General features: G+C 37.8%; 1 protein-coding gene across 4 annotated transcripts in view; it reads left to right on the top strand.

The window, feature by feature from the left end:
- Positions 1–12,665, top strand: part of CASD1 (CAS1 domain containing 1) — a 57,177-nt gene extending 44,512 nt beyond the window's left edge. For 3 of the 4 annotated variants that reach the window (XM_051852982.2, XM_051852983.2, XM_051852984.2), the window contains 5 exons: positions 2,559–2,660; positions 4,292–4,432; positions 5,238–5,315; positions 10,188–10,280; positions 11,127–12,665. In XM_051852982.2, coding sequence (XP_051708942.2) covers positions 2,559–2,660; positions 4,292–4,432; positions 5,238–5,315; positions 10,188–10,280; positions 11,127–11,393 — 681 coding nt within the window. In that variant the 3' untranslated portion in view covers positions 11,394–12,665. The remainder of the gene's footprint in view (positions 1–2,558; positions 2,661–4,291; positions 4,433–5,237; positions 5,316–10,187; positions 10,281–11,126) is intronic. The other variant, XR_007922246.2, reaches the window with a different exon arrangement.
- Positions 12,666–12,940: the final 275 nt, after the last annotated feature.

Here is a 12,940-nt window from a genome sequence, read left to right as displayed (position 1 = left end):
TAAGACACTGCTCTAAGTGGAGATCAAAATTCTGACAGAATGCGCAGCCTAGTTTGTGCATTATTCATTGCATCAAAGTGTTACTTGATGTATCTCTAACTGCAAGGAGTAAAATTTGAGCAGTTTGTAAAATCAATGTAGGGGCAAAGGGGTTTGTATATTTGTAGTTTAATTTAATAAACTTTTTGGTCATTTTCTTGCTCTAAACTTGTATTCTCTTATTGGGATGGTTGAGATTTTCTAGTTGTATCAGCAGGACGGCAGTCTGCTGCTTGCTGGTTAAGTCTATCTGGCAGACTTATTACTTGGGCAGCAGGATTTTTATAACAAAATATCTTAATTTGAATGCTCATAGTTGTGACATATTCTGTAGTTTACTCACATCTCCAACACTTTATTTTGTACCTAATTGTGTTGAGTGTAGGTGCCTTATAAGTATTTTATGTGTATGTGCAGTCCTATAAAGATGGTTTAGGGGGCCGGCACCATGGCTCGGTTGATTAATCCTCCGTTTGCAGCGCCGGCATCCCAAATGGGTGCCGGGTTCTGGTCCCTGCTGCTCCTCTTCCAGTCCAGCTCTCTGCTGTGGCCCGGGAAGGCAGTGGAGGATGGCCCAGGTGCTTGGGTGCCTGCACCCACATGGGAGACCAGGAGGAAGCATCTGGCTCCTGGCTTCGGATTGGCGCAGCGCCAGCCGTGGTGGGAGTGAACCAACGGAAGGAAGACCTTTCTCTCTGTCTCTTTCTCTCACTGTCTATAACTGTACCTGTCAAATAATAATAATAAAAAAAGATGGTTTAGGTTTTTTGTTTTGTTTTGCTTTTTCATAGGCTTTTACACTTATTTTCTTTTTTAAGATTTATTTATTTTATTTGAGAGGCAGAGTTAGAGAGAGAGGGGGAAAGAGAGCGCACTCTTCCATCTGCTGGTTCACTCCCAAAATGGCTACAAAGGCCAAGGCTAAGCAAGCTAAAGCCAGGAGCCAGGAGCTTCTTCCAAGTTTCCCACATGGGTCCTGGGGCCCAAGGAGTTGGGCCATCCTCCGCTGCTTTCCCAGTCTATTAGTAGGGAGCTGGATTGGAAGTGGAGCAGCTGAAAATCAAACTGGTGCCCATATGGGATGCTGGCACTGCAGGAGGCGGCTTAACCTGCTACACCACAGCCCTGGCCCCTGCTTATTTTCAGACTTAGAATTATTTCTTTTTCTGCCAGAAACTTGAGATTTTTCATAGATAAATAAAATAATAATGAGATAGCAGATAAATGCATAAAGAAATAGCCAGGTAATAGCAGCAACTACTTGACAGTTAGTCATTGAAATTCCTACCACTCTGTGGGTACTTCTGAGGGAGAGAAAGGCAAGCTGACTCGAGGTTCAGCAGAGGGACTAAGAAGGTTTTTCCAGCTTTGATTTGGTGTTGACCATTGAACAACAAAGAAAATACACACAGTGCAGCCCTCTGTCTTTTGTGAAATGGGTACTCAATATTTATTTAGCACATAAGAAATACTTTTTTAATTAGAAATAAAATATTGTTATACATATGTGATAGATATGCCACACATCTATCAGATCATATCTATATGCCCATTATATATATATATTATTAATATCAGTGTATATATGATCTGTAAGTAGTTTGAATTGGAACTCTTGGTAAGAGTCATCCTTAATTTTCTCAGTAATAGATTTTGATATGAACTATTTTTAATATGTTACGTATGTCACATGGAAACTTACATTTTGTGAAAGTAATAAAATTCTTATGACCTAAGGATTTTGTGTTACCTAACATATAATATAATTTTCACATTTTTCTTTGTTTTTTTAATAGCCTTTTAAAAATCATGATGTTACTTTTATATGCTATGGCGTTAGGTCTAATAATGGAGCTTTCTTTAATAGAGTTTGTTGTCATTGTTTAGCCTGGAAATTGAGGTTTTTGTTCCCTTCTTTATAAAACTTCATTAGTGTACATGAATGTACCTGAGACTGTTCCCAGATTTTCCAGATTAATCAAAGGGTATCATCACTAACTTGACCAGAGTGAAATTATAAATTTTGTTTCAAAAGCTGGTAATGATAGTTAGGTATAGCTGATTAAGACAGCTAATTCAGAGGACTCTTTTTTAACTCAAATCGTTAATTATAGTAATAGACATTAAGGGCATTAAAGAAAGAAAAACTGTAACATTCATTCTTTAGGCTATTGATACTATATTGGCTGAGGTATTTTACATTTTTTCATTTGATTAGTATATATTTTCCATAATTTAAATAGAATAATTTTTAGGCAGCAGTTTTAAAAAAATTGCAATCTCTGTAGCCTTTCATATGAAGTAAACATAAGTTTAAAAACCTGTAAGTCATTTTTAATGGCCTTTGGTAAAAAAATTAACTTCAAATGAAATCATGTTTCTGAGTGGAATGGAATTTTTAAACTGTGTATGATACCTATATTATCCTAGCTTTAGAAAACAGATTTTATAACAGAATGGTAAAGAAAGTACTGACTTATATCATCTTAATCTAGTGTTTTCTGGATTTCTTTTCTCAGGGTGCATTTGAGAAGATATTTTCTCTCTGGCCATTGTCCAAGTGCTTCGAGCTGAAAGGGAATGTGTATGAGTGGTGGTTCAGATGGAGGTTAGACCGTTACGTATGTATTTACTCTGTGCTATTTTGCCATTTCAATTGATAGTACTAGAAAATGACTTGAAATTTTTTGAACTATTTTTACTTACTTTTAGGACAAAAAATATGTTTTAGCAAGTCAAAGAAGTCCACCACAACCCTTTTTCTTGTATGGCATACACATGAGATGCATGTGTATTTATATCAGAAGGAAAATATTGTAAAAATGTTGATTACAAAGTGGCTTTTGTCTGAGTTATAATTTTGATTTATGGGTAATCCATCACATGTATGCATCAGCCATTCAAAACAATATTTATTGGATCTCAATATGTACCCTGATGGAAGACATACCATAAGGGTTCTAGTAAGCCTTAACAATCTAGTTTGAAATCCAAGATTATTATTTCGAATGAAGCAATAAATATGCAATATGAGTTTTGTGGTAAAAGTATCAGAGAAGAGAGAAGAATGTCTTGGATTACCCCATTAATACCATCTTGAAAGATGATTAAGATTCACTTGGCCAAGACAATGTAAAACATGTAGTACAGCATTTGGAAAATAATAACTACTACATAAATATTCATTATTTCACTTCACTCTGTCTCCTTTCCCTTCCTCTGTGACTACTCTGTTCCTTTCAGCAAGTGTGTTCTTAATACTTGTTTTGTGCCACTTAATGTATAACCTAATGCCTATTTTGAGCACTTTTCAGTGTACACTATTGTATTTCTAAACTACGTATGAATAAAAATGTTTGCTAAAGTCTTCATATCAAATAATTTTAAATTCTCAACGTTTTCATTAGAGCAGTCTACTATGATATGATTACCTTAATCTGTTTGGGCTGCTATGACAGAATACCAGAGACGGAATAGATGATAAGTAATAGAAATTTATTTCTCACCATTCTGGTAGCTGAACAAAACAGATCAAGGTACTAACACATCTGGTATCTGATAAAGGCCTTCGTCTCTCACTGGGTCCTCACGTGATAGAAGGAACAGGGAGCTCTCTTTAGAGGGTGTGTGGTAAGAGCACTAGAAGGCTTTTACCTCATGAACTAGTTAATCATCACCCAAAGGCCCCACCTCCAAAACCATCATACTGGGGATAAGGTTTCCACCTATGAATTTCAGAGGATGCAAACATTCAGTTATTGTCATGATAGATCAAATTAAATCTTTGTTTCAAAGAGAAAATTCAGGTGCTTTTGGCCCACATATATTTTTTTCTACTCCTATGTGCATGTATGAATATTCCTTGTGAGGGTATAACTTGCCAGTGCTATTTGTTTTATCTGACTGAAAGGACAGTATAAAATGTGGTTTTTCTTTGTTGGGCACATTAAAATTATCATGTGTTTTTATCAGATTTTTGGCCATTATTTTTGAATTGTCCTTATGACTTCACTTACTGCGGAGACCTCTCTGAAGTAACCAGTTGTGTCTCACACTTTTAGGGAGATGTTTGCTTGTTTATTGCTCCTGATTTCTGACAATCATTATTTTTTTCACTGCTTAAAGATTTACTCTTGAAGCTTAAGTCCTTCTTAGAAATGCCAAGCCTCAAAGATTTTAACGTACCTGCTTACATACAATAATTCCTCAGCACAGTAGCTGTTGAAAACAGATTTCTTCTCTGTTTTTTCAGGTTGTCTTCCATGGAATGCTGTTTGCTTTTATTTATCTGGCTTTGCAGAAGCGTCAGGTCCTTTCTGAAGGAAAGGGCGAACCTCTTTTTTCAAACAAAATTTCAAATTTTCTGTTGTTTATTTCAGTAGTTTCTTTCTTGGTAAGTTTTAAGATGTAATCTAATTTCTGAAAACCCTAAATGGCATAGAAAATTTACTTTAATATATGGGAAAGTAACCAATTATTTTTAATAAATTTTTAATTTTAAGTTATTTTATCCTTACTTTTAAACTAGATATAACTTTTAAAGAGAATAAATATATAATTTGAAATATGAAGAAGTAGTTAAGACAGTGCTTAAATTACCTGTATGCCACATCACAGTGCCTGGATTAGAATTATAGCTCTGCTCCCAATTCCTGCTTCCTGCTCATGTGCACCCTGGGAGGCAGCAGCGATGGCTCCAGTTAGACTGATCCCTGCCACCCATGTGGGGGACCCAGGTTGAGTTCATGGTTCCCAACTTCAACCAGGCCCCTCCCCGGTATTTGGGTATTTGGGGAGTAAACCAACAGATAGGAAATTGCTTTCTCTCTCTCTCTCTCTCTCTCTCTCTCTCTCTCTCTGGCTTTCAAAGTAAATATATTCTTATTATATACATATAGTATATATAAAATTAATTTAGGAAAAATACAGTATAAGGTTTGTGATATGAGGAGCCATCACTGCCTTGGGACCACTCTTTCCAGAAAGTCACAGACTTGTGCTGTCCTCTCTGTTTCTTCTGTTTGGGCAATTGTGTGAATCAAAACAAGTGAAAAGCAAACCTTTGGGCAGTTTTTGCTGATGCTTTTTTATGGCATAATGAAGCACAAGTTATAAACAAAGCTATGAGAAAATTGTGAGAATTGTACTCTTCCAGGCTTCCCTGTGTTCATGAACTGACCTGTACATTTTGGTTTTAGACCTATTCCATCTGGGCCAGCAGTTGTAAAAACAAAGCAGAGTGCAATGAACTCCACCCATCTGTTTCTGTGGTCCAGGTAATTATCTTGACTTAGAGACTTTTTACTTCCTAATTCTTGGTAAGAACATAGTCCTTAGGGGCACAGAGATTTCAGATCAAACTCCAGAAAATATAGAGAAGTAACTTAATCTTAAGTCCTTACTTCCTCTGAAGCAGTAAGATATCAAAGTTTCCTTCAAGGGTTATTGTGTCACATACACAGATATGATCTAGCTCTGTTGTTGTTGTTTAATAGACATCTGGAAATTGTTAATTCCCATTTTCATATTTGCTTTTTCATCACTTATTCAAATGTCTTTATTTCAATGTTTATCATGCTTATCAATTATCTACCAGCTATTAAGTACTGTGCTAGGTGTAAGAGGCTCAGTGTTGAATAAGACATAGCACCTGCCCTCAGAAACATACAATCTAATAAAGATGAATATGTAAATATTTTTTCATGTATTTCAAAACTATATTTAATATTTGATACCATGTGCTAGGTATTATACGAGGGGATACAGTGGTAACCAAATCAGACATAATTCCTATCCTCATGGAGTCTATATTATTCTGTTTCGGAGAGAAATCATATAAAACCACATAATTATAAATACAAGTATATAATGCAATAGGAGAATAGAAGGAGTGTACACTGAGAATGGAGAGGTGAGGTGTGGAGGGCCCTTGTCAGCTTTGTGTACAGCAGGTTAAGGGTTAAGCCACTACCTATGATGCTGGCATCCCTTACGGGAGGGCTGATTCAAGCCTGGCTGCTTCATTTCCAATCCAGCTTCCTACTAATGCGCCTGGGAAAGCAACAGAACACTGCTGGGCCCTGCCATGCCTGTGGGAGATGAGCATGGATTTCCAGACTTCTGGCTTTGGGTGGCCTAGACCTTTGTGGGGAGTAAACCAGTGGATGGAAGATTTCTCTTTCTCTCTCCTTCTCTCCCTCTATCCCCAACCCTCTCTCCCACTCCCCCTTCCTGTCTCCTACTCTTCCCTTCCCCTCTTCCTCTCTTTCTCTCTTCCTCTCCAACTCTCCTCCCCTTCCCTCTCTCCCGTTGTCCCTCCCTCTCCCATCCTTCTCCCCTCCTTTTTGCTCTCTCTCTCCCCTTCTTTCTCTCCCTCTCCCTCTTCCCTTCTCTGTTGCTCTTTCTCTTTCTTTCTTTCTTTCTTTCTTTCTTTCTTTCTTTCTTTCTTTCTTTCTTTCTTTCTTTCTTTCTTAAAAAAGATTTATTTATTTATTTGAAAGGCATAAATACAGAGAGAGAAGGTGAAAGAGAAAGGGAGATCTTCCATCCACTGGTTCACTCCCCAAATGGCCACACTGGCCAGGGCTGGGCCAGGTCAAACCCAGGGGCCAGGAACTTCATTCAGGTCTCCCACATGGGTACAGGGTCTGAAGGACTTGCCCCATTCTCCACTACTTTCCCAGGCCATAGCAGAGAGCTGGATCAGAAGCAGAATAGCTGGGACTCTAACATGTACCCAAATGGGATGCTGGTACTGCAATGGAGGCCTAGCCTACTATGCCATGGCACCAGACCCCTCTGCAATTCAGTAAATAAATAATTCTTTTAAAAAAAAGAACTTAAGGGGCTGACACTGTGGCATAGCAGGTAAAAGCCACCACCTATAGTGCCAGCATCCCATATGGGTGCCGGTTCAAGTCCCAGCTGCTCCACTTCCGGTCCAGCTCTCTGCTATGGCCTGGGAAAGCAGTAGAAGATGGCCCAGGTCCTTGGGCCCCTGTACCCAAGTGGGAGACCTGAAAGAAGCTTCTGGCTCCTGGCTTCAGATGGGCACAGCTCTAGCCGTTGCAGCCATCTGGGGAGTGAACCAGCAGATGGAAGATCTCTCTTTCTCTCTCTCTCTCTCTGCCTCTTTGCCTCTCTGCCTCTCTGTAACTCTGCCTTTCAAATAAAATATATCTTTACAAAAAAAATAACTTTGATCCTAAAATGGATTGGAGCATGGCAGATCTAAGGAGCTTAAAGAAGGCTGGAGAGGGGAGGGGCGGAGTGGTGGTGGCACTGAAACAGCCGGGGTCCAGAGAAGTATGTGATGATGATAGAGACATAAGCAGATGCCAGAGGCGGTTCACATCAGATGGACATTTTGCAGAGATACAATGCTTCTGGTTGCTCCCAGGTAATCGTAGGCCATTGTGATGAGTGTGGGAATAGTTTAGTACAAGTTGCTTTGGAAGCACGTGGGAGTGCTTCCTGGCCCTCCTAGTAGCCTATCTGGATATTAACAGCGTTCTTGGAGGACGCAGTGTCTGAGCTGCGCTCTGAGAGATGAGTAGCCTGGCAAACAGGAGCAGGAGAATTTCTAGAGGACTAATTTCTTAGATTTTAACTTCTGTTTGATTTCCCTTAACCTTCTGTATTGTTGGTACCACCAGGTAGTTGATAAATACTCCAAAAGCAATTGATAATGAAATTTTAGACATTATACTATATTCATTTAACATTTTTATGGCTTCTTTAGGCAGCAGTAGTTCTTACCAGTAACTCTCTGTATATCATATCTAGTATCATTTCTGCAGCTCACAGGATGAGGGGGGAGACATTACAACTCACAGTGCCCAATACAGAGGACTATGAAAGTGGCTGTATGGAGAGTAACCCTAGCGTGTGCTCCTGAGGCTTATTGCTTGCCCTTCCAGTCACCACCACCCACATACTCACAACTCTGAGGTTCAGTTTTTTGTAAAGGCCTCAGATTTTCACCTCAGAGTAAAAGGATGGACTATGAACACAAATGCAAGCACAGTTACTTTTCAAGGGCATTTGTCCCCCATTGTAAAAGTCAAGAGCATCCTGGTGGCTTCAAACACTAAGTTTCCATCTTTATTTTGAGCATACTGCACTCTCAGATGCAGACATGTGTGTGTGTGTGTGTGTGTACACAAATCCCCTAGGGCATTGTGATTTTATACACACACACACACACTCATACACACACGCTGATATGATTGGTTTCTATCTTTAGACCACTGATCTGAAGAGGCTACTGAAGATTGGACACACATCCAGATCCTTGCTTCCTATTGGAAAGCATTTCCCAGCCTGATCCAGCAAAGGCAAAATCCTGACTTTTTGGTTTTGCCCTTTAGTCTGGATAGAAATTTCCAGAAAGGCTTAGCTATAGAACAAATGATGAACAATAAATAATGTTTGCAAAGTACTTAGTACAGTACTCGTCAAGTCACAAATGCTGATGAAACTTAAGCCTTATTATTTCTGTATCAAGCTAGTAATTCCCCAAACTCCAGTTGTCTTCTCCATAGTTATTATTTCTTTGATTTTCTACTCCCCTAGTCACTTTTGTTTACTAAGCGTATGACAGAACCTAAGACTTGAATATGCTATGGAAATAAAATACACATGGGGAATATTACGGGCAGAAAGAAGAAAAGTGACTTGCTTAGGACAGTTTCCGTGTTTCTGTTGCTGAGTCTACTGATTTGTATGTATGTGTCATTCTGACTAGCATTTTAGAGCTAAGGAGTTGTTATAATAACTCATTAATTGGTGTCATGTTTAAGGGCTTTATTTCAGTTTCACCTTCATGACTTGTATCATTTAGTACATTATGAGTTGTCTCATTCATTTCCTTAAATGACTTACAATGTATACTATATTAAGTACCTTATCTATGTTTTCTCATGTAATATTCCCATCAATGTTTCAAAGCTAAGCTTACCTCAAGCTGTAGATGAAGAAATAGATCCAAAGATGAAGTGCCTTGCCCTAAGTTCCAGAACTAACGCAGGCAAAAGGCCAGACGTAACCTGGAGTCTGTCCGTCCTGTGAGAGTCGTTCACCTTGTCTATATCTGAGGAGTTCCCCTGGGTCCCTTTTTCCCAGTGACAGTTCTCCACATGCCTCTCCCTATTTCCTCATCTTCTATGTACCCCACAGGTTCTTTCCAGATCTTTCTACAAAATGCCCAGCGTGGTCAACAGTGAATATGGAGATGTTCTGAAGTGTCAAGAGTTTCAGTCCTTTTCTAAGAGCTTGAAAAGTAGTTGTGAAAGTGGAAACCATTTTTTCTTCACAGTTTCTTGCTTCTTTATAAGGAGGGTAGAATTTTAAGGAGAGTCCTTTCCTTGGTAAACTGGTTAGTTAATGTGAGACTATGAATTGGAATGTTGAAAAAAGCGAAATTGCTGTACCTGATACAAAGGATAAGGGAGATGGGTGAAGGCCAGGAGCCCTCAAACTGGAGATTTTTTGGGATAGGGAGAGATGCATAAAGGAAGTAGGCTATATATGAATGCGGTTCCAGATATCATGTTCCAGGCCATGAAGAGCAAACATGAAGACATTCACGACCATACCCTTTTTCCGTATCAGTGTGGCTGTTAGAAGAAGCATTTTGAAGCGAGTAATGAGAGGGTAGCTGTCAACCAGACAGATACTAGGATACTTCAGAAAGTTCATCAAAACACTGAATTCAAAGATAAACTTATTTTGGAAAATAAAGGCTTGAAATCCCTGCATAAAATATTCATTTTCCATAAACTCTTTGAAACTCCCATGTACTTTATAAAAGAAATAATAATATGGTATTTTATAACATTATTTAATATCAACTTTTTCTACACAAAGGGCTTCAGGAAGGTTTATGTTTTTTCTAATATACACGAAATAAAAATGTTCAGCCAGGTACTAACTCAGCCTACGTTGGTATAGGAAGCAACATATATTTTGCAACATATATTAAGAAACACAGGAGCAAATTAACTTACTAATACTTTGCCTGTTTTATAAAACTATTGTACATGTGTCAAGTTAAGGGACATAAAGATAATATATCACTTTAAGGAAAGCTTCATGCAAACTACTTTTTAACAAATAGATTATTAATATTTACCTTTGCTTTTCCTTAGATTTTAGCCTTCATCCTTATAAGGAATATTCCTGGCTATGCCCGTTCAGTTTACAGTTCATTTTTTGCCTGGTTTGGGAAAATTTCATTAGAGGTTGGTACATTAATATTTTGATTTTGCTTTATTTTTTAGTCAGGTTTAAATATATGTTTGTGCATGTATGTGTATGTGTGTGTTATGCATGTGTAAATCTGACATATACTTTCTTTTAAACCAAAGCTATTATTTATGGAATTTTAGGGGGAGAGACTTAGAACTTGTATTATCAATAACGTATTTTAGGATGTTTTTAAAGCCTTTCTTTTAAAGTGACTAGATTAGGAGACTCTTAATATTATTAAGCTCTTTAGCACAACCATGACCAAGATGCTGGGATCAGGAAAGAAAAACTTGAGACCAGAATTTGAAGAAATCAAGCTGAAAGTTTATTTGTTGTCTAACTGTAACTAAATACATATTACTGGAATAAATTTTATTGATGTTTACCATAATAAAATTCACCCTATGTTTAGATATTGTGTGAAAATATTCTATGCAAGACAGTATGAGTTTATCCACAAAATCAGTTTAAACAATAGGTTTTAATGTATATTCTGATTGGCCTGAGCTTTATTATTTGAGATAGAATATCTTTAAAAAGTATTGTGATCACAAGAGGTACATTTTAGAGTATAAATTTATTAAATTGTCTTAAAATAGGAAAAGTATACTTTGTGCTCTTGAGTAAACATTATTTTCTTCAGTCTCTTTTATAGCACAGATTGTGTGGACGTAGAAGTTGCCTCTGAAGTAGATTTCTCAGAGCAATAGTGATTTTGAATCAAGTGATTTTGGAAAAGGTTTCCAACATTATTATGCTACCAATTGTTTATCAGAAAAAATGCGATTTATTCATGGACCCTTGGTACATACCTAACTTTCAATATTTTTTTCTCCTAGCTGTTTATTTGCCAATATCACATATGGCTGGCTGCAGACACGAGGGGTATCTTGGTACTCATACCTGGAAACCCTATGCTCAACATCATTGTCAGCACTTTCATATTTGTCTGTGTGGCACATGAAATTTCTCAGATTACTAATGATCTTGCCCAGATCGTTATTCCGAAAGATAACGCAGCCCTCTTGAAAAGGTTGGCAGGGATAGCTGCGTTTTTTTGCGGACTTCTCATCTTATCATCCATTCAAGATAAATCAAGACATTAAATTCATAAAATCCTAAAAAACAAACTCTTCAGCTTACATTGTATCCACGTAGAGGAGAAGAGCATCTGTCTGGAGATGTAAATATAAACATGTGCGGCAAGAGGAAGTTCGGTGACATTGTTGAATATGTGTGGTTGTATGTATATATTGGACATGTACATATTCATGTGAAATACTAAAAATGAAAAAAGAAAACAAACAAAAAAATAACCACAGAGGTTCATAAAGGATTGCATGTGAAAAATCTTTTCTACTGGATCAATATTGCCATTTGTAAATGATTTTAAGTTAACATATGAAGGCAGGGAAATGATTACCTTTCCAGTGAAAAGTGTAGATAATTAGCTTAGCCAACACCGCTGGGTGTTTTGATATTTACTAAATGTGTGGTAATGAGACTGTCTTCATCCGTATTCCTCATGGGACTTCCTACTTCACCGAAATGTTCTTACTCAAGAATGACTGCAGTATTGTTTGCTTGTCATATGTGCAATGGTGTGGAATGCTGAACAGTAGGCCTTTTATTAATGTGCGTTCATGTTCCGATGTTCTGTGTTTCCTGACATGGTGTTTCTTCCTCGCTCTGGCTTTCAGGTTTGCAAGCCTGAATCCTTGTACGTTTTGTCTCACAGAGTTCTTCTAAGGCTCCACAACAGGGTTTTGTCATTGCTGATGTTATCACTGCTTCTTTGTATAAAACGGCCAACTTTTCTGTCCAATCCAAACATGTACTTTTTCTTCTTTCCTTAAGCTATAGCAGTGTACTAGCAGATACCCTGTGGATCCATTTTATGTGCTTCCCCCCTCTACAAATAATTTTGTATATTATTTCCAATGTTTGGAAAGCTCTTTATAGCCATTTTGGTATTTCTTATTACTCCTCCTCCTATTTAAAAAGAAAAATATTTATGAACCTAAACTTGTTCAGTGTACTAAAGATTCACATTGTTATGATTGAGTTGTATGACCATAATAGAATTTAAGTAAACTGGTGACTTTGGGCAATAAATGTTTTTGTTTTGTTTTGTTTTTATAAGCCGTTAGAGGTATACTTTTATTTATCTGTTGTACAGATTTCATTATGATTTTTAATGTTTGAAAGATTGCACTTACTTGCTTTTCTATGTGTGGGGTAAAATATTTTCTGTTCACAGTATGTGAAAATATGGAGTAATTTAAGCGGTAAATAAATGTTCTGTGAATGATTATTTTTTGTATTGGCAAAGTGTCAATTAAACCTTTTTTTTTTTTTAATAAAGCTGGATCCATTAATGATTGGTTCAAATTTCTATCTTGAGGGTCAGCATTGTGGCATGATGGGTGAAACCACTGCCTGCAACATCAGCATCCCATATCGGCCCCTTTACCCACGTGGGATAAAGCTCCTGGCTCCTGGTTTTGGCCTGTCCCAGCCATGGCTGTTGTGTCCATTTGGGGAGTGAACCAGCGGATGGAAGCTTGTATTTTCAGGGCCGGCGCTGTGGCATAGTGGGTGAAGCTGCCACCTGTAGTGCTGGTATCCCATATGACCTCTTGTTGGCATCCCG

This window comes from Oryctolagus cuniculus, chromosome 16 (assembly GCF_964237555.1).
Source record: "Oryctolagus cuniculus chromosome 16, mOryCun1.1, whole genome shotgun sequence".
Lineage (NCBI taxonomy): Eukaryota > Metazoa > Chordata > Mammalia > Lagomorpha > Leporidae > Oryctolagus > Oryctolagus cuniculus.
Note: the sequence above shows the minus strand (reverse complement) of the source record. Positions and strands in the feature narration are given on the sequence as shown.